This window comes from Brachyistius frenatus, unplaced genomic scaffold (genome assembly GCF_029030835.1).
Source record: "Brachyistius frenatus isolate BFR_SWC_R1_liver_20210118 unplaced genomic scaffold, ASM2903083v1 Contig_5, whole genome shotgun sequence".
In the NCBI taxonomy this organism is placed as follows: Eukaryota; Metazoa; Chordata; class Actinopteri; family Embiotocidae; genus Brachyistius; species Brachyistius frenatus.
This window is the reverse complement of record NW_027210604.1, coordinates 4,480,208-4,503,218: the sequence shown is the minus strand read 5'-3', so window position 1 is coordinate 4,503,218 and position 23,011 is coordinate 4,480,208. Positions and strand designations below refer to the sequence as shown.

General features: G+C 37.5%; 1 protein-coding gene across 1 annotated transcript in view; it reads left to right on the top strand.

Annotated features, from left to right (window-relative positions):
• Positions 1 to 22,485, top strand: part of LOC138632441 (gamma-aminobutyric acid receptor subunit beta-2) — a 59,965-nt gene extending 37,480 nt beyond the window's left edge. The window contains exons 5-10 of the mRNA XM_069718013.1: positions 793 to 875; positions 11,701 to 11,838; positions 14,030 to 14,182; positions 15,975 to 16,219; positions 17,090 to 17,230; positions 17,640 to 22,485. Of these exons, the coding sequence (XP_069574114.1) occupies positions 793 to 875; positions 11,701 to 11,838; positions 14,030 to 14,182; positions 15,975 to 16,219; positions 17,090 to 17,230; positions 17,640 to 17,987 (1,108 nt within the window). The 3' untranslated portion in view covers positions 17,988 to 22,485. The remainder of the gene's footprint in view (positions 1 to 792; positions 876 to 11,700; positions 11,839 to 14,029; positions 14,183 to 15,974; positions 16,220 to 17,089; positions 17,231 to 17,639) is intronic.
• Positions 22,486 to 23,011: the final 526 nt, after the last annotated feature.

Genomic DNA, 23,011 nt, shown 5'->3' with positions numbered 1-23,011 from the left:
AAAAATCTGTAAGTTCTTCAGTCGAAGTATCAACGAACACAAGCAATAATCTCGACCTGAAAAGTCAAGATGTCGTCAGCCTGTGATGTGTTCCCTTTCATCCCACCTATTTCATGACGACATGACATGCAGTTGTCAGAGTACAAACACTACCTCTGTTATCTCTGGCCTATTGCTGTCACCGCTGTCCCATCGAGTTTGATCCCTGCAGTGGCTCACATCTCAGGTGGGGCCTAACAGAAGACCCACAGGATTATCCAAACAATGCTAAAACTGGGACATAAGGATTAGCTATGGCCCTCTAATCCCCAATGGAGTTCCCACCAACACCACCACCACCACCACCCCACCATCTCAACCCCTCAAAGCATTTACCTGTAGAGGTTTTGGAAGATTTTAAGTCTTGTGTTGTGACTCAAAGTCACATGGATTGCAAATGGTCATGAGAATTCTTGTAAAATCGAAGACGTTTGGCTAAATAAATGTAAATTTACTTTTTATTTTGATAAACATGTAAATCAGCTTTCTACAAATCACAAAATCACCGTAGTTGATAAAATCTCAATTTGTTCCCTCCAGGTATGGACCTAAATATCTGTGTTGCAGCTGTGTATAACTTAGTCCAGTCCAGTCCAGTGGTGGTTTATCTTTGAAACATCAATTATCTTTTTCTATTTAATGCTAGGGTTCACTGTCCTTGTCCTGTTGAAACATACAGTTTGCTGTCTCAAACACAGCTTGATTTTGCACAGTGCAGTGAACTGAACATTTGATTGTGTCATGTCTTTCCAGGATCACTACCACTGCTGCTTGTATGATGGACCTAAGAAGGTATCCACTGGATGAGCAAAACTGCACACTTGAGATTGAGAGTTGTAAGTAATTACTTCCATTAATCATCAGTCATCATCTGATGTTGTTTATTGTCATAACTGAATTTATATTTGGTGGATTTAGTTGGTTCGACAGCTAAAAACTAAAAATAAATGTCAAGCTTTTCAAACATGTCCTTTTCAGCCTGCATCCTCATAGAATGACAGAGCCTCAGCTTTGTTCAGCCACCTGTCAGGAGCTATGTGGAGATGGGCTTGCACTGGGTCCACCAACAATTTGTGTTTCACTGTAGTACAGGGATTTTCTCAGAATTTTGGTATTTTTAACATAATCCTTTCCATCCAATTTAAAGTGTTTTGCCTGGTAAAAGTAGAAGCCTTCTTTCCTTTCTAAATTTACCCTCAGCTTAGTTTACCCTCATAAATAGAATTTATTAGTTCACATAAATTTGTATTCTTATTTTTTTAAATACAGTGATATGACAGACAGACTGATAAAAAAGACTGTTATATACTGGGAATTTAAGTAAAATGGCTCTGAGCAGCCTAATTAGTATTTTGGTTCATTTCATCATGGCTTGGTATAAATGATTCATCATTAACACCAAATAGCCCTCATCAAACGAGCTACTCGTCCCAGCTCAAGTGCCTCTACCTTCTCTAGAGCTGTGGACTACTTTGTGTAATGTGCTCTGTCCATGGTGCTGAAGTGATAAACAAGAGCTACTGCTAATGCTGGCTGAAGCTCACAGGTGCTGTCTTGTTTCAAATGGCAGTAATTTACAATAAGTACATCATAAGAGGTTGTTGTGGGAGTGCGGTGGCATCTCTAAGGCAGACCTAAACTAGATAAGAACTATTGTGTGCAAGGTTTTAAAGTTTGTAAGCATCGTTCGACTTTTCTTTCAGTTTTCTTTGCTCGGTTTACCATCAGTTCAGTTAATATCAGAGATAAATGATGCAAGAAATTCTCTGTATATTTATAAATGTACTTGTGTGATGTGCTGATGACAACCCAGATGAAACCTCCTGCGGATTTGCCAAAACCTCACACTGCCTTAGTTGCTGTCACAGTACAGAGGGATGAAAATCAGGTCAGTTAGGAGTGACGTTACTATTCATTGACCGTCAAGAGAAAAATTTGATTTTCCTGGAAACAAAAAATGGTTAAACCTGAACAACATTTAGTCAGACATTTGAACGCATGTAGCATACAGAGCTGACTAAAGGTTGCTGCACTGGATTGTGCAACTGAGCTGGAGGGCCTACAGCTGGTGCTGATGTAAAAAAAGGAATTAGAGCATAAAGAAGCAAAGGAGGTTGTTGAAGAGTTTTTGTGAAGTCAAGAGCACACAGGGCAGGAAGTTACACAGTGAGGAACAATACGAGACTGGAACGTTCTGTTTGCAAAGCTAAGGTTACACACAGCTCTGTAACCACTTTACAAACTGTTCTGCACTCACACACAGTCCATTTGTTCTGCAGCAGTCTGCTACAAGAGAGTGTGGTTACAGTAATGCATGAAGGCTCTTCTATATGGAAGACTAATGGACTAGAATGTGTTTTGCCTGGTGCACATAAGTCTTCCGAAAATGCATTACAAATTGTTATCAGATTCTATATCGATATTAAGTAAATTTCCATTAAAACAGATGGTTAGGTTGATATCGACAGATATACATATAAAGAAATTTAAAGTGAAATTTTAGGCAGAAGAAAACCGAGTAAGAATCAAGCTGTGGCTGTGGAAAAACTGCGGAGTACAAGAAACATTATAGCGTAGAAGCTGGTGGCCACATAGTTGAAGGGAACCAGTGGGGAGCCAACCAATTGAACTTTCTTTACAGCAGGTTTGATAAGATGACCTTAGGCCAGCTACAAGCCTCCCTCTGTAACAGTACAGTTGGCATCATAGCTCCTTATCAAATCTAAACTGTCAATCAAAGATACAACACCGCTGCCCTTTTCCCGACCCAATCTGTCCATCACTGCCACTTCTTCGCGCCGATTTAAGAATGCTTTGTGCAAAAGTAAAAGTGTTTAAAGTAACTGACTGTCCAGGGGTAAAGGATCTCCCTCCTAATGAAGCTGAAATGAGAGGCCAGTGCACCAATTGACCTGCTAATGCTACGATGGCAAAATGTTAATCAGGCTGCTAAAATAGGACTGTCAACACAGATTGACAAATAATGTAAATATGTCATTTTACGCAGGAATTGTCTCCCATGCAGAGAGTCCTCCAGGGATTTGTTTTTATATTTCCAGCTAGCCAAAGGTGCTCTCACTCTTTCGAGTTGAGGATTGATGTGGGTATAGTGGACCATATCAGTAATTACTGGATTATTGATAAATTCATAGACACGTACTCAGGTTTTCCCCAAATCTAAAACGAAATGCAATAGGTATAGTAGAGCACAAACAATGTTAGAATTCAAATATGTAAATATTTATCAATTAATCTGTAAAATATCAATTGTCTGGCCTCTGAGAAAACCATGTCTGTGTTTCACTAAGATTACTATCTTCTTAAATATCTAATCTATATTTACCACGCCAGAAAGGCAACAGTTTGTTGCATGTGTTTTCTTACCTGTCATTGGACTTATTGCAGTAAAGTATGAAATTTAGATTTGTAACCTGTCCAAGTTGAGAGCAGTACAGCTGACTTAAGGTGCATTCAAGTACTAGCAAAATATAATACTAATAATCTAATCTAATAATTTTGTCTGCTATCAAGATTTTTACTGCCAAAAACTTACAAATAGAAGCTGTGACCTCTGTGAACACAGCAGTAGAGACTGTACAGTCAGTAATCTTCCTAACACTCTAAAACTCAACACTTCGGACTTTATCTTTGACTCTCACCTGATGGTGATGAGTGAACCTGCACTCACTCCCAGAAAAGAGAGCTGGAGTACAGTGGCTATGAACAGTGTTATTTCTTTATCACTTTTCAAGCAGGTGCTTAATTTGACACCACTGAATGGTTTATTTTTTAATCTTATGCTAAAAAGTTATTTACTCATGCATCTTTTTCAGGTTATTAATTGACGCTAAGAACTACTCCACTGGGTAAAAAAAAAAAATAAAAAAAAAAAAATTCTAAATGTGAAAAACAAGATTTTGGCCGTTAGGATTTTTACATTTAGAAACACCAATGATGCACATAATACCAGATACCAGTGAGAAATTAGTACATTATTGAAGTAGCAGTGTGGCCATGCTGCTGTGGAGAGGCTGACCTTCACACTGACACCAACGCACACACAACTGTTTGTGTATCATCAATAGTTTCTCTTTCCAAGGGGACCAACAAGCAAAAATGCTCTAATCAAACCTGAATGGGAACCCGATATGCCTTGGGTAGGATGGTGTAGAGTTTGTCACTGCAAGCCTCATGCTGTGCAGCGTCCACTTAAAATACTTGTTTGAAAATAGTTCAGAGAATGATGCAAGTAAGCAAATGAGGGGGAGGCAGAGAGGGACAATGGCTGTTTACAAATGAGTGCGCCTCATCACACAGCTAGTCATCAGTACCCCAAGCACTCATCCTTCTCTTTTAATTTGGTGACAGGCTTTTCCCCACCAAGCTTAAAAGGCAATGGCTGGGGAGTAGTAACCCAACTCTGTGTGTATGCATGCATATGTGGGTGTAATTCACAGGCACTTAAAAATGCAATGTGCCTGCAAGATACACATTTTTGAAAACAAAACACACACACTCCCTTTTTTGTTTCTTCACAGAGCCTCACAGAGCAGTGTTATGAAGGAGATCCCTGCTGGTATGAGCTGTTTTAGATCGAGTGTTGTCTTCAGTGACTCCACTCATTGTGTTAGATGGTTGATTTTTATGGAGCTCTCTCGTCTATTAATTTGTTTTTTGTTTTTTCTCACTTTTCTCGTCACAACAACGCACCTCCGTCGCTCTTTCCCTCTTGTCTCTCTTTGTATTCTTCTTTCTGCCTTTTATATTTGGCTTTTTTTCCTCATTCGTTCCATGAGTTTTATAACTCCAACATCTAGTATTCCCAGTATTGAGCCACTGAGGGATGGCGGTGATTTAATAAAATGTGACATGTTGAATATATTATCAAAGAGCTTTCATTTATGGATCAATCTTTAAGCCCTTCATGTTGACCTTTTCTAATTATTTTTTGGGCAAAAGTTAAATTGCTAATTCTGTTTAATTACTCATTTCTAATCAAGCAATAAGAACCGGTTTTGGCACAGTGCTTGCTCTATTAGCACAATGCTAATGAGATGGCACCACCATACTGTTTTCATTTCCATGTTAAAGTTGTTATTATAATGAACAAAAATCACAATACAATGTTAATCTTGTTGAGATTCTTCTCTTTATACAACTTACACAGTCACTTGTGAAATAAAAGACAATTGAAGAAAGACTATCATTAACAGTTCACACAGTGAATTCCATCTTTACTGATCCTGGAGAAAATAGCATCAAATGTATTTCTTAACTGGTAGCATTTCCATTGTAAACTGTACCGCTCGCTGCACAACTCTTTCTACTTTGACCAATTCCTGCTTGCAGCGGCACCATTTTAGTCTCAGTTTATATTTTTAATGATTTTCTGTCCTAAACCACACCAGGATTTGATGCATGGACAAGAAGCAACTGCTCATCATTTGTAACACATTTTACATTCATGGCGTTCACACAGAGCCAACAGAGAGTACTATTATAAAGAAAACAAATAATCCCTCATCTGTACAAAGGTAGGGATGGATAGATGAAAGTGATTTTTTTCCCTCCTCGTAACCTGAAACTAATGGTTTAGTGGATCGGTCACTCGTATTTTTTATTTAGAATTTTACAAGAATTAATAAATAAAGAAGAATGATTAACAAATAAATAGGTAAACACTATGATCAAATGTCTGACTCTTTACTCAGCCTAATAACTGTCAACATCAGATGATTTTAACAATGTAAGCATAACCAGGTATTTCATTTTAACATAACGGTTGTCTATGACGTTGAAAGCTTAAGGAGGATTTGGAAAAAAGGAGCACGAATAAAGTAAAAAGAAAAAAAAAATCTTTTGTTGATAAATAAATATAATTAGTAATACAAAAAAAAAGAAAATCTGAAAAAGTAGAATACCATCCAACATATTCTTGACTTCAATACCACACCACCTACAGTTCAACTGCAGTGAAAAAAGATTGGATTCATCACCTTGCGAGTCAGCTGTGTCACCACGAATTAGTCCTGTCTAAGTGATGCAATGCGTAATCCAGCACTTTAGCTAGCACAGTAGGCTATACATGATTTCACCTCGGTGCAAGGAAAAACCACTCGCTACGTCATTTAAAAGGGTTAACCCCCCCCCCTGATGTTCTGGGTCACTGTAACAATAATACAGTGTATATGCTGCTGAAGAGTAGTCATAACTTCACAGGAAGCTGAGTTTAGTAAAAGCTGTAACACCGGCTTCACAAGAACAGCAGCTGCGCACCTTTTCAATAAATCATAACCAGGTTAGGATCACTCAGCCGGTAAACGCTGAATGCTACACAGAAGCATTGTGGCCCTGATAAGCTGCTTCAGCTTTAGTTTTAGCTTTAGCATACGTAGGACTGTAAAGGGATCTTCAGACACCAAAATCTGGAATTGAATTGAAGTTGCGTTGATAAGCGTAGAGCTCAAATTAAGACAAACTTGCTGCCATGCGTACATCCTCACAGCTGCATGCCAAAACAGACAACCTATCTGTTTATTTCTCTATACTCTGAGAGTGGAAGGCACATGACAACTGATATTTCACACAGTTGCTGTGCACTTATAATGAAACTATCATTTCATTACACCATCTCTGCCAATAGTTATATTTTCTGCACCAGCGATCCACATCATATGGACAGAGCCACTTCCACTCTCTATCTCTTTCTTGCTATCTCTGCTCATCAGAGCCCATTTTTAGAAACTGCACACATCCTCTGGGGTGTGAATGGTTTCTACACTCTGCCTTGCGTGGCTTATTTATTTATCTTATCTTTTAGATGTTCCATCCCTGTCCAGGCATGCAGCCCGCTGCAGCTTGCCGTGCGCTACAAAAGTTTGAAGACATTTTTAATTACGACACCAGGAATAACATTAAAGCGGCTTTGAACTTCGCGAAATCAAAAATTCATCTGAGACATATTAAAGAGTGGAGTAGCGTTCTCGGGCGGCGAGGGAGGGCGAGAAACAGGCGGCCGACAGGGGGGGGGGGCTGATCTGGAGTGCCCATTGGTGGGAGTTTGTGAGGATTTTTGTGGGTGCGCAAGCATGTGCGTCTTAACATGTATGCGAACGTGTTTACTCATGCACCACAAATTGTCTATTAATATGCATCACGTTGACGTGCATTTCAGCCCACAAACTGGAGAAAGAATCAGGTTTCTCAAACCATTCATTGTGAACACTTCATATCTCATCAGGCTCAACTTAGTAGTTTGGTTTTCAGTGCACACAACCAGTAGTATGCAACATATAAGTTCAATCATTTACAACCATTCCCGAGGCTCTCTTTGTGCTCTTGGAGTAATCTAAAAGGTTGTTTGGTGATTCTGAATTTTCAATAATACTATTCATGATAAATAAATTAGGGAGTTGTGGTATGGTTTTATTTTAAGATACTGTTCTTTAATAGTGTTGTAAATGCTGTATGTGTAGAAAGCCATGTGTTTCAATTACAGCTGGGAATGAAATTAGATAAAAGGATTGTTTTGATTGCTGTTGGAGCTTTTTTGCATGGCCTTTAACACATACGTCACTGTGGCTATGATGTTTATTACATCATATAAACTATGCCTATTCTTCAACCTTTATTAAAGGTATATGATGTTTCAGGGCACCCCATAGAGGTAACAAAAAAAACAAAAAACACTTTGTTATCCCTGATTATGTTTTGCCTCAAGCAATATCAAAGCCAGTGTTTTATCTCCTTCCAAAATCCTTCTTCGCCCATTAAAACAAATCAACTGAGACATTATCTCATAAGCTTGATAAAAAAGGCCTGGAGTCAGATTCGGTCAGGGAGATATGCCAGAGTCCCAGTTAAATAGCTTTAGTATTGTATTGCTATCTCCCCTGATGTTATCATGGACTGTTTCATTTATTTTTGGTCTGCCAGCGCTTTCTGACTTTCAAATCCATAAGAGAAGCCATTATGCTGGCGTTAAATATATATTGTCACACCCATATTTAATTTTTTCAGGAATGCTGAAGTTTGCATCTCTGAAGAGTCAACGAGTTAATTTTCTCATTTCACATGGTTACCAGGTATACGCTCTGGTTTTTTTCCTTCTTTGTATTTTTCCTCCGTCTCACTCTTCTCTTTTTCTTTTTAAGTTAATTTCATGACGGCTGGTAATCAGAGCGCTCTATCTGTGCCAAACACGGTGACACAATAATGCCAGAATGAGAGCAAAGTGAGGCAAAATTGCAAAGTCAGCCTTAATGATGTAGAAAGTTAAGTGGAATAGACACCGGAGCACTTAAAATTATGATCGTATACAGTGTTTCACTCTTCTTTACTGTAAGTATACAGTTTATATAACAAGTGTGAGTGTACTTGTTGTCCGTGGGGCAGTTTCTTATGACAGTTAGAAGGCATTCCTATAAACCCATGTTAGCAGCCCACAATTCCAAAATGCTGTAGGAAAGAAATGTTTACTCGCATGCTTAGAATGTAAATCTCGTCCTGAGGTGCCAGACATTTTTTAAATCAAAAGGTTTTATCCTATTGGGCTCATTTATGTTGCTATAATCACTTCGTAGACCCTGAGATATATCATTTGTTTATTTGTTTGTTAAAAGTTTATATTTTGGTGTGAGATAGAACATAAGGAAAGTGCAATAAGTGAACAAAATACAAAAGGCTCAACCACGAGAGAAATGAATGATTGCCATAAATTTGCGACAATTATTTTAAATTGCCTGGTGCACAAGTGAAAATTTGGCCCAGCTTGGAGCATAAGAGGAAAGATCAGGGAATCACAAGTAAAGGAGCTTTCATCCTCGGTCAATGACCCACTGGGACTGAACCCGTTTACTAAAATTTACATTTTGAATCTCAAGTAAGGGGTGGGGGGTTATTCACTTGTAGTTTTATCACTTAAGAAATGTTTCCAAAATTAAGTTATTTCTGTCTGCCCCTGACCTGACCTGCCTTTATTTCATTCCATCTCGACTAATGGAATTTCCTTATACCCTGCACTTAGTAGAGAAGCATTTAATCGTCTGCACTTGGTTGAGAATGCAGCTGCCAGGCTTTTTACTGGAGGTGATAGAAGAGGACACATTCATCTAATTTTACCACCCTTTCTTCACCAACTTATTCCCTTTGAAATACATTTTGAGATTTTATTGATTACCTTTAATGCTATGTGATGATGATGATGGTGAAGATGATGATGTAATATGACTTCTTAAACTATGTACACTGAACATGGATGTTTGACACCGTATTTTTTACAGGGGAGGGTGGGGGGGCGGGGGGGCAGGAAGAGGTACGGTACAGTAAGAAGAAAGATGGACATGTAACAGTAGTTATGACAGGTAAATATCAGTGACAAGGGAAGAAGAGGAGGGTAATCAAATGGTAAAAAATGGTGGGAGAAAGAGAAATATTAAAAAAAAAAAAAAATGGGGAGGGTGAGGCAGGACCAGAGGGGAGAGGAGGTGTGGTATAACATTGGATAATTTATGCACTAATCAATGAACCAGCGTGGGAGTTCCCTGAAATTGTTCTGTCAAACATGCTTTTATATGTCATCCAGCCCAGCCCCGTGTTCATTGTCATCACACGCACGGACACACGCACACGCACAGACGCACACACGCACACACGCACTGACAGACACACGCACACATAGATACACACACATCCTGCACTACATACAAATCAAACATGTTAATTCACACAATACACACACACACAACAATACTAAACCCTGAGTCTGAGTCTGAGTCTACGCGTGCAATCAAATGTACAGTACAATAATCACTCAGGAAAATTCAACTAACATGCATTGATAACCTGCTCTGCAAACACGCAGTCTTTTCAAGTGCTGCAACCATTACAAATGATTGTTTACTTGCATGTTGAGATCATTAAAAAAAAAAAAAATTCCTGATTGTTACATAATCTTCCTGCTGTTGCCTAAAATGAATTATTACAAATGCACACTGAGAAAAACTAAACTGTTTATCAGTTTCACAGTCACTGTGATGAGATGAAATGTTGTATTTGTAGTTTATATACAAAAATAAAGCAACGAGCAATTATAAAAGGTAACTTTGTGTCACTTCACCTTTTGTGCCAAGGTATAAAAGGGATGAATATCATCTATTTTTTTTTCCTGCTATATTTCAGTGTTATGGAAGGAGGCATTTAAACACACTTACATATGTTGATTCTTTTATATATTACTTTGCAAATTTCTGCTTTAATTGAGTTCCATGCAGTTTTAGTTTGGTTTCAATAGTGAGCAGCCCTTTTAAAACAGTGGGCTAACTCCAGCTATCTCCTGTCTCTCCTTGTTCCTTTATTCCCGTCTGCTCCTCTCTGTGAGACCAATGCTCTTATGCCCTGAAGTCAGCAGACATGACAACTGCACCGCAGCAGAGAGTAGGCAGGGGTTTATGCAAGAGCCAAGTTTCATGGTCAAATGAAAATGTTCTACTTTGCTTCTTGACTTTTTTTTTTTTTTTTTTTTTCAACATCGCTTGTCTTCAGTTTAAACTACAGAGCACCATGTTACTCAATCATTTATTGCTCCTGCCCACTGGCCGCTATGCCGTCCATGTCTGTACTGATTTGGCCAAAATGAGAGCAAAAGAGGGAGTAGCTTTGGTTCAGATTAATATTAATGGCCGTGCTTCTTTTCCCCTTGCAGATTTTATTGAGTTTTAGTGATGAAAATGGGTGCCAAGCCTGGTTATTTAATCACCCTTGGTTTTGGTATTAATCATTTAGTTAATCAAGGGACAAAACATAATAAAGTTTACTCATAGATCTATAAATATATATATATTGAACCACAAAAGGGCTGCCCTCATCTACCATCGAGGGTGTTAAATCTTAACTTTATTTCATAATTCATAAGAGGTTTTTTTCCCAATACAACTATTGTTAAGAATATAGCACAGGCATCTGCATGTACCTTGCTCAAAGGTACCTGGATGTTGAGCTCTGCATTGGCCAACTGTGATTGCACTTGGCAGCTGAATATATATAACTATGTGACTCAGTAAAAAAGAAGAAAATCACAATTCACTATCCAGCATTAGTCATTAGTTATATCATGATGAACTATTAGAAACAGGGTTCGAGAGGTGTCAAGATATTATATATTATAAAGTAATATTAACAGGTAAATAAGTCCATGCTGGTACTTGAAAAAGTGTCAAGGCATAAAAGATAATATTACAATTATTTAAATTATTAATTATCATGGAACTAGATGTCGAACTTTCATACATCCTCCCCAGTCCAGTACAATTTAGCCTGCATCTTTTCCTCTGAATATACAGTATGGAAGTAAAAGTGGGGTAAATGGATCGGCGTAGCTAACAGGCACATGTATTCATACTGTATATGCATACACACAAACATTCAATTGGATATAAGACTCATCCGTTCCTTAGGGATTACCTCATATTTTTAGTCAGTGCAACAAAGGCCAATTACTGTGTCCGCCGTCAGCAGAACGTAAAATGGTGACAAATGCAAATCTAATCATGCTAAGTGATTAATTAACAGGGCCGCACGAGATCCAGATGGGACATGATTATGAACACGCATACAGCGCTTTAACAATCCTCAATAATTTCTGTTCTCTGTACCCTCTCTCAGATGGTTACACTACAGATGACATTGAATTCTACTGGCGAGGAGGAGATAATGCTGTGACAGGGGTGGACAAGATTGAACTGCCCCAGTTCTCCATTGTGGATCACAAACTCATCTCCAAGAATGTTGTCTTCTCCACAGGTAATGTTAATGAACAAGTTCAAACATCATAAAAGCATCAAAGTGTAATTATCTTTACATATTCAAACTTTACTGTTTCCACTCTCCTTTATTTCCATTAAAAGATGCCACAATTTTTCTTCGTTATATTCTATTTCATCATTATGTTACTGAAAAAAGGGTATGATTCATGCATACTGACTCATTTCGCTGTTTGAACTCATTCTAAAAATGGCACCCACTAATTTCCAGAAATGCTAAATGTCATGCAATACCATCGAACCTTCGAATAAAGGGCCGTCCTGGGAGACAGAAGACACCATGACTTATTTAACAGCAATAAACAAAAAGAATGCTGTCTGATACAATGAAATATTAATCTCTTCAACATTTTCATATTCATGAATTTGTCATGCAAGCGAGCATTTGTAATCGGACCAGTGGTTCTTCAGAATATTGTTTCTGGGGTAGCCACTGCATTGAATGTGAGCATAATATCGACGCAATAAGAATGCAGAGACTCCACCAATGAGAGCGTGTTTTTTCTGCACGGATCACGCATTCCACGCCAGCCTATTAATAAACACAATGCTTACTGATGAATGCACAATGTTTGTGCGTACGTGTGTGTGTGTGTGTGTTTGTTTGTCATTGAAATGCAAGCAAGTTCACTGGATTATGTCCCTGCAGTGTGCTGGATGTTTGTGCGAGATGGGGGATTCCCTTTTAACGTGTTTTCTATTGCGATATTAAGGGACCGACCTGTGGGTCACTTAGAAATGCAAACATCAGCGCAAGCGCCTGGGCATTTATCCCATGCAAGTGTCGTGTTTCACTCCAAGGATAAGCAAAGTAATTGTTGCCCTTATGAATAATAAATATTCTCCATATCTTTTTCTGCCTTGTTATTTTCTACCCAAGCAGCTTCCTCATTTCATAAAGAAGTAATTCAGTGATCGTTTCAGTGGCTCATGTTAACATTAGCCAATTGAAATAGCAGATCTAAGTGGTATCATTCCAAGAGAAGCCTGGTGGATTTCATGAAAAACAGGACATAATCCTTTTTCCTCTTCTGTTTCTGCACGGCTTTCAAATAAACTCTACATTACAGTGTATTCTAGCTCTTCTTGTGGGGCTATCCCCCATCCACTTGTAATTTGGTCAACTCAAATCAAAATACAGACAATTCCCTAAGGAGAGAGATATATATGCTGATAAAATTTACCTCGACCTAAAGCCTTAGTGGGCTTCTTTCAAACAGCAGAGGCAAGCAAAAAAGAACACTGTTAAACCTCCAGCCATATTGTGTGGAAAACGGGTAATTTTGAAGAGCGCTGAGTTTAGCAGAGACAATACATATGTTTTTTTGACTGAATGCTTCTGCAATTGATAATGTAAGGATGATGATTTATCACGCCAAAGTGCCAAACATTCACTAGTTCCAGCTTCGTCATCAAGACGTCATCTTGTATATAACACTATAACCTCAGAGTTACAGTAACTGTGACAAGTGAAAACTGCTAATGCCTCTGAATGACCCTCTCAACAAGTTTTAGTAATGGAGGAAATGTGTTTTAGCCTTCAGTCTTTTGAGGCTCATTTTGTAGCGTCTGCCTTTGGCATACTCTCTTTCAGCAGTTTGAAGTATCGGACAGCTCATTTTTAGCCTGATTTAGTCAATCAAAAGACGTGGGCAAAATAAAAACGGTTATAGCAGCTAAGCCGCATTTTTATTTTGAGTCTGTGCAGCTATGTGAGAACATGAAATCACTTGGGTCAAACAAATTTCTACAAATTGAAAACAGACACACATTAGGGTATCCACATTTTTTTGTTATCGTGCCATAAAACACGTCGGTGTCCACTCGAGGTGATCGTTTGAGCATCCTTTATGCGATGTATTCTCAAACTAGGACTAATAATGAGGAGTAAAATGTCTGACTTCAACTCCAGAGACTTGTTTTCCTGCGCTGTCTCAAGGCATAAGATATTCTTAACCACGTATGCTGCCTAAATGTAACCATAGATCTATCGAGGTGGCTGGTCAGAAACCATAAACGTCTGCTGACGTCAGCACACTAAATATGCAGAAAAAGGGCGAGTTATCTCTAAAACAGCATAATCAGAACACATAAAGTACTGGAGTCCTGATATTTGTCGCAAATTTTTCATTATTTCTTTACCCTCTCTCCCCTCTCTCTCCTTTCCACAGGTTCTTACCCTCGTCTGTCCCTGAGTTTTAAGCTGAAGAGAAACATTGGGTACTTCATCCTGCAGACCTACATGCCTTCTATCCTCATCACTATCCTCTCCTGGGTCTCCTTCTGGATCAACTATGATGCCTCTGCTGCCAGAGTGGCTCTAGGTGAATATAATGACAAAGGGGGAAAAGCATTGGCTTGCAGAAACCTTGCTCAACCTGTGTGCTGTATCAAATACAAAGCTGGAGATAAAACCTTTTCTACAATATCGATCATCACAGATACACTTGTTTCCTGGGAAGAGCATCATTTCTAATTGTAAAGGATGTTATATCTTCATTTTTTTATTATCGTAACTTTTCTATTTTTACCTATATTAATTTATTAATTACTGATCCTTACACAGCTTGTAAATGAAACAGAATATCACCGTGCTGATCCTACACCACACTGCACAGCGTTTCACATCTTTTACAGGCACAGGATCGACTATCCGTCAAGTGCCGCTTTGGTCCACAGACGTATTATGATGGATGACCAGGTTGATGTGTTTCTACTTTGAGTCCAGAACCTCTGTGCTTTTCTGGAAGTCACAATTTCCCCCCCCAGTCATCCTCGATTATGTAAACCCTCATGTAGCCCGTGAGGTTTGTATTGAGCTTCTGTGTTTATCAGAAGCTCACTGTCTTATTTCTACCCAACTCCATCCAGCCGGCTTCATCCATCCCTCTACCCATCCCTCGTTTTAGTCGACAAGGCAATTTCGCTGATTGACGACTGAGCTGCATTTAGTGATCGGGGGAGGGGAGGGGGGGGATTTAATGAAAAATAAGGTAATGCTCCATAATGGAGGCAGGTCAACAGAGTTGGGAAATGTTTGGTCACCCCCCCCTTTCTACAATAGATTCAGGAACCACTTTCCTCTGACCTGGTTTCAGGCATTAAAATGGACCTGTAATGGCTGAATCACATGGCCAAAAATCATTTGTTGTTATTGTTAAACTCTTGGAGCAACAGCTTGGAAAAATTGCCTGAATCCTATTTTGAGTGATGGTCACTTGACAGCTTTGTGACAGCTGTATATTAATTTAGTATTTGTTTACTGAGACTCAATAGAAATTACCTTAAATAATGACGCTGTTGTGTGCTTTCAACGTAGAGTGTACAGGTGCATGTCAGAGGATTTGTCATTACTATAGGAGCTATGAATGCAATTATTTAATCATGCATGGAAAATTATACCTAAGCTTCAGAATCAGGCTTCTCATGCCATTTGTAATTCCTCTATATGGATAACACAGACACACTAGTGGAAGCACACAACATCCAAGAGCCAGTGCTTTGCAAAAAATGCAAAAAAATAAGAAATGAAATGACTTGGAGCAATAGTTAGTGTGCCATTCATAACAAGCACAATCTTGACACATTGATATGCACAGTCAGTCTGACACTAACTATTGCCACAGCTTGCCAGCTGAGGTTTTTGAAAACCGTCTACAACTTGTCTCAGTAGGAGTTACCCACTGATGAACAAGATCAAGGTTGACATTTGAATTTCAAATTGCTGCACCACCTCAAGTGCACGTCTTCTACCTTGTCTCCCAGAGCAAGTTTTAAAAAATATTTGGGTAAGCCCCTCGGTTTCATTGATGCTGGTAGGCTTAATCAAGCACAGATATGGTATCACAAGGATGTCTCGCTGTCAGGAGAAATGACACTGTCACACATTCAGTTAGAATAGTGTAAGTGAGGTTTTAGTGTTGCTAAATTAATAGAAAATAAAAAAAATACATGAAGTAACTGTGCTCGCTCCAGTCATTTGTGGTTTTTACATAACAATGACACATTTCAACTTCTGACGTAGTTTAGAAAGTGTCACTAACTCTTTTATACAGTTAAAGTTTTTTTTTATCCATTATATTTCCAGTATATTTCAAGACGTTCTTTCTCCACCAGGTATTACCACGGTGCTCACCATGACCACCATTAACACTCACCTGAGAGAAACCCTACCCAAAATCCCTTACGTCAAAGCCATAGACATGTACCTCATGGGCTGCTTCGTCTTCGTCTTCATGGCTCTGCTGGAGTATGCGCTGGTAAACTACATCTTTTTTGGCCGGGGCCCTCAGCGTCAGAAAAAGGCAGCCGAGAAGATTGCTACAGCCAACAACGAAAAGATGAGGATGGATCCAAACAAGGTAACAGCTTAATAGCTCAGCTTTCCCTACATTGTAGATCTACCACCATTTAGAAAGAAATTGTTATTCCCACAATAAAAATTATTTTTACAAAAATGCCTTCATGTATGTAGAAAATTCTGCATTTCAGATAAGCATATCCTCCATATGAGCTTCTATTTGCTCACATTTCCAAGCTAAATATGTTTTCTTTCTTCTGGATTCATGAAAGCACGTGTTTTCTTTACTTTGCAGTGCAATTTTAATTTGATTATTCATAAAGCTGTCTAAGGAGCTTAGAATAATTACTAGCAAATAAAAAAAAAATGTCACCACTTCAAAAGGAGGGTTGACCTAATGTGTCCTGCCTTCACTGTGCTCAGTAAAGCAAGCCTAATAAGCTTGTACTATCCCTGTTTGAAAGCCAAACGTGACATGTTGCTAGCTGAAATAGAAGGAAAGAGGGACTCTGAGCCACTTGGTTTCTTCATAAAACAGGAGTTGCATTTACTTTTCCATTTTGTGTCCTCAGCTGAAATGAACCAAATGCTTGCTAACAGTGATGAAAATAATCACCACCACATGGCTGCTGATTTCTATTTAATACAAAACTGGGGACAAAAAATGTCCCGTGACGTCAAGTGAAGGCAAAGGAGGAAAATAAAACGAAACTATTTTAAATCCTCTAAAGAGTAAGCTTTATTCCTGACCAATGCAAAAACTGTGTACTGTGAACTGTGTAGTTCATGTCCGCAGGTATTTGCAATCATAAAGATAAGAATTTAATTATTTCATGTAAAGTAATTGTTGCTAACTCACAATAACCACCCACACAAATAAACCTCTTCCTCTAAACCACAGCAAGTTTGTTCTGTTTGACTGTGCTTGCAGTGGCTCGTGGGGAATGTAGTTGGCAGAGATGATACTCTGTATGCAAGAATGAAACAAAGGGATCTCGATGGCCATGATGCGATGTGGGAACCAATCTTTGTGGACGATGCAGCAATTGGACTTGGCGATCAAAAGAATAAGGTACAGAAAAAAAAAAACTATATCCAAAATGTCCAACTGCTATTATTGTTACAAAAAGAAAAAAAAATGGTATTGTTCTTTTTATTATTAGGATGTAAACACAAAATATTGTCACCTTATAACAGTAATTGCAAATTAGTGTACTACTGGGAAGGTAAAACCAAAACAATGAGCTGAAAGACACTAAAACCATCCATAGTTAGTAATAATTCTCTGTCGGTTTGCTAGGGAGCCTTTTTCACATTACATGTACTCATTTCACTCATATTTTGAAAAAAATATTTACTTATGACTTTGACCTTTTTGAAATATGATTTGGTACTTTATCTTAATAAAAAGGAGATTTGTTCCAAAATGCTGTTGAATGGTATTAATACACTAGAAATAATTGCCTCTTCTCCTTGGACAGATGGACCCACATGAAAACATCCTTTTGGGCACCCTGGATATCAAAAATGACATGGGCGTTTCAGAGCTGGCTCTGGGTCTCAATGACCCGAGAAATACCATGCTGACATACGACAGCTCGACTCTACAGTATCGTAAAGCAGGGCTGGCCAGGCACAACTTTGGCCGTAATGCGCTGGAGCGCCACATGACTCAAAAGAAGAGCCGACTACGAAGGCGCGCTTCACAGCTTAAAATCAACATCCCAGACTTGACTGATGTAAACTCTATTGACAAATGGTCGAGGATAATCTTCCCAACTGTTTTCTCATTCTTCAACATTGTTTACTGGCTCTATTATGTCAATTAAAAAAAAAAGAAAAGAAAAAAAAAATCAGTGAGGGCAAGAACAAACAGCAAAATATGTTGCTCATTTCTTGTTTGTATCTGGTTTGTTTCATATTTATGTGATCTAATACTAGACTGAATTACTGTATTCAGGACTGGATCCATCATATCTTGGAATACCACTTTTGCTGGCTAACACGTGATAACCTTATAGGAGAGAGATTACAAACATATAAGGTGCCTGTTCCCGAGTTATTGTTTAGAATTTTACTTATTTTGTGAATTGTGTTTTCTTGAAGTTTTTTTTTTAATGTTTGTTTGCATTTCTTTTAAATGTTTTTATTATGTTAGATTTACAGTATACATAATTCATTGCCAAAATAACCATATCAATTAGATACAAATTGATAAGTTAAAATATGACTTTCAAATGGCCGTTTACTTTCACTGACAACACTTAAAAGTGCTGAAGCAAGTTTCAGGTCAACAGGGTGTTCTAATTATGTAAAAAAAAAAAAAAAAAAAAGCCTACATCTATTAATACTGGAATCCATTTCACCCTAATTGTATAAAGGCCTTAAAGGTAGAAAATTTACAATATCATTCATTGTGGAAGAAATTTACGATCAACCTTTTTCTATTTTAATACACTGGGGGCACTATATCATTTATTTCTAAGCATTTTTACCATTTGTCAACCATTTTAAGGTGACATTTGGTAATATGAGCTAAAATCATTCCAGAACTTCCAGGTTTAAATTCAGATTGCACTCAACAAGCTTGTTGAATGTTAAAAAAGATGGCATAACGTAATGAAGAGTGAAGTGAATACAGCCAATTTGGATTGTCATTAATGTTTTCTGGTCACTGTGTCAAACTGCTGACAGAGAGTATAGATCCCACAAAATTTTTAAAGAGTGAAAATATAAAAAAAATATGTCTTTGGTCTAACTGGCCTTTATTCGTTCATATATTGTTATAAGCAATATTATTCCATGTTACCCCAAAGCACACATACATGGTCTGGATGTCTTTGGAGAAGACTACAGTATATGAAGAAAGGAGTTTAGCCTTTAAGCAAGTGTATCTGTAAATATCACATGTATAGCATTTATCATAGGGATAATGTGACATACAAAAATTCCCTTTTCAGCTCTCTATTCTCACTTTTCTGGATACATATTTACATTGCAGATTAAATGTGTTCACAACTGCTAAAAAGGCACTTTATTTGGATGATTATTTAATGGTCCAAGAAAAACACAAATGGTGAAGCCTAAATGATCCCTATGGGCCACAGGAATCCCATAAGGGATAAAAGCACAAAACATCATCAATTATCAGTTACTGACAGTGTTATTTGAATATTAATTTTGTTTCAAGAATTTTCTGTTTGACTGCAATGGGTTTGTATACTGTATCTGCCTCCCAAGCCAGATATGTATTATTGTCATAGATTTAAAATCTCTTAGTCATGTATTGTTTTCAAATAAAATAAAAAAAATAGTTTGATAATCCTAAAAGACATAGCCGTCAATCCAAAAATGAATTTCTCACAGATGACTACAGATTATTGATTAATGATGCCGTGCTTTTGACTGTATGGTCACAAAATAGATTTTATAAATGGTTTTGCACACAAGTTCTTAAAAGCCATAGAGGCTGTACCGTAGTTCTTGTAATACCTGGTGCTTATGGGGGCTGTCTTAAGAGGATCTTCAGTAATATTACCACACTTTATGTTTCAGTTACAACAAGTTTAAAATGTAAACATAAACCTAGGGCTGCAATTCACCAGAGTGTCATATCCCCCTCCCCATAGATCTGACACACTGTCCGTATGAATGAACTGTGGTGTCATGGCCTCTTCTTTGCATATACAAGGTATGTCAAATTGTACCTGTGGACATTGTTTAATACATGGAAAAGAAGAGAAGGTGACTCCAAATACAGCATCTCTGATAAATCACACCGAAGTGAGAACTGGAGCCTTCATCTCCATTGTCTCACATGCTTTTATCGATTTTACTATAAACAACAAAGATCTGACATAAAGGGTTCATTCCTCATGTTGTGTTATTCATTTTGATTGTGGAGGTGTGAGTGAATACTGAAACATTAGTATTGTAGTGTTTAATTAAAGCGTAGCCACATACAGTTATGACTCACTGCATGCTCTGTACAGTAGTGACTCCTTGATTCTATTTTTTAATCGCTTTCTCATACAACTGTTTCATTTGATTTGTGGTTTTTGTGTTTAAGTCACCTAACAAATTAGAATATGTGTGTGTGTGTGTGTAATTACAGCTTTATGAAAAAAGTATGTCTGAAATATCAAATATTGATCGTGAATTTTTTTTCTACAAAGCATTTACGTAACAGTTGCGACTGTTTTGGATACCGACATAATGATGCATATTCACAAGCACTGCCCGGCATTAAACTTTTAATATTGAGCACAGTTCTAATTAACAAAAAAGTACACTTCAGTTTGAACATTGGATTTTCACCTCACTGTTTACATGTTATTTATCAAAAATAGTCACTTTCACATTGTGTTTATAGTTACTGAAAACTGCACTTAGTAAGTGAGTTGTTGTAGTTTATTTAAATAGTTCTGGTTAGTATGACATCAATATTTTTTATATCTTTCTTGTTTTTAATTTACCTTTCTCTCAAATGAGTTTGTTTATTTTGTAAGTATGTTTAAAAAACAGAAGGGTTCTCGAAGAAAACTGATTATTGGCATTGTAAATGTTTCTTTAGATGAACTCAAATTTGGGATCATGTTCTAAAAAAACATATTTACATATGTATATATAAAATAGTATATAATTAATCATGAATTGGAACATGTTATTCCTGTAAATAAATACCTATGAACTTTCTACAAAAAAGACAAAATGACATACAGTATAATTTATACTGTAACATTATGAGAATGCAAAGGCTGATGTGAAACAATGTAAATAGTCTATTTTACAATGTCATTGGATCACTGTTTGTTTCCTTTTGCTCCATTTCATCAAAGCACGTCTTTGTTTTTTGCCAAAATGTAAACATGTATTCATGAATGTAGTTGATATTCTTTTGCAGCATGTATTTGCTGTAATATGTCAGCAAAAGTAACAATTTATTGTACCAATGATTAGCTAACTACACCTTAATGTACACACCTTTTTCACACACACACACACACACACACACACACACACACACACACACACACACACACACACACACACACACACACACACACACACACACACACACACACACACACACACACACACACACACACACACACACACACACACACACACACACACACAAAGGGCCAAGTGATAGAGGCTAGTAATGCCTTTATATCAGGCCAAAATTCAACCATCTCAGGTCAGCACATTTCACACTACTAACAACACTACAACCACAAGCTACAACTTAAAACCCAACAATTGTACTCATGGAAAAGTAGCCTAGTAAGCTTGTTTCTGATGTTTTTTCTATCATTTGTTTGCTTTCTCTGTTTAACACAAGTCCAATATTACAGTACACATTTACATTACAAACAATACGGCACAATTTTTCAGCTAAATTTGAAGACCTTAATATTTGAAAAGTCATTAAGGTAATTAATCCACCTCAGCCATAGACCTATCTCAAGCTACCCAATATGAATATATTTCTTAATCTTTACAATAATACTGTATGTGGTATGACATGGTGTATTTGAGGGTGAGAGTGTGCACTGGGTGTATGTTGGCCAGATATTAATGTGTTTCCAAAGCACACTGTCAACTGGCAAAGAAATTTCTGCCTCATAAGTTCTACACTTTGGATATGTGTTTGTACTTCACAGCGCTTTTTTGTTTCATATATTTTTATACTTCTATATTCCAGTGTAAAAAAAAAAAAAAAAAAACTGCAAACACTGTTGTTTGGCAAAACCTTGTAAATCCAATTTTGGCAATTTTCATATTTATACTATACAGAATGATTACACTGTCCTATAGGGATAAAGAAAAGGTAATGATATATATGCTGATGAAATCCTTTCATAAAACCTTGTGTAAATTTAAAAAAAAAAAACAACAACAACCAAAACATAGATGTAAATGGTTTGAAAAATATGTTTTTTTCTTCATTCCTGGAAAGTAGAGGTTTTTGGAAATGCAAGGTTTTCAGCAGACATCAGAGTTTTCTCTGGAGAGTAAGGACAGACTGACATCCTAAAAGCCTAAATGACACATCTTGGTGACAGTGTATGTTTGCACACACTCACAGAAGAAGCCTTAGCCTCCTGCTGCCCTGGACTTCACTCCAAGCAGCATCAATCCTTCTTACCCTCTCTCTCAACACCCTCCACCTTGAAAAATCCTTGTATGTGCCACTCACAAGTACATTCCCAGAAACCCAGAGCTGTAACCTTCTCGAAGATAAGCCCTGTAAAAGTCAGTGTCTGTCTTTACTATGAAAAACCAATGGAAATTAATACATTGTCAATAAATATTGTATACAGTTCTAAATCTGTGTGTTTCTTTTTAAACATAATTTGAAGAAACAGAAAACCCAGATGAAAGAAAATTTTATTTTATAATTGATTAGATTTCATGCCAACTTGTAGAACAATACATCGAAGTTCCCTGTTAAATTCTGGTTTATTCCATTGATGTTTAGTGTACTGTGAAGAGTGAATACGTTTTTGTCAGTTATCTTCACACAAAGTGCAGTAAACACAAAAAAAAACCTAAATCAAATCAGTACTTGGTATATTCACAGTTCACTAATTCTTCTTGGTACGCCTGTCACAGACTGACAGGTTGGCCATTCCAAGCATCTTGGAAAACTTGGCACAGTTCTTCTGTGGATTTCACTTGTCTCAGTTGTTTCTATTTCTTCATGTGATTCCATTGGGAAAGTTGAGATGGGCAGTACATGCAAGAAAACTATCAGATATTTTGCAATTGAAGCTAATTTTCCTTTTGCTTTCCCTTTTTCAAATGACCTCTTTTATCTGTAGGAACTGTTTCAGGGAGGATGAAATGT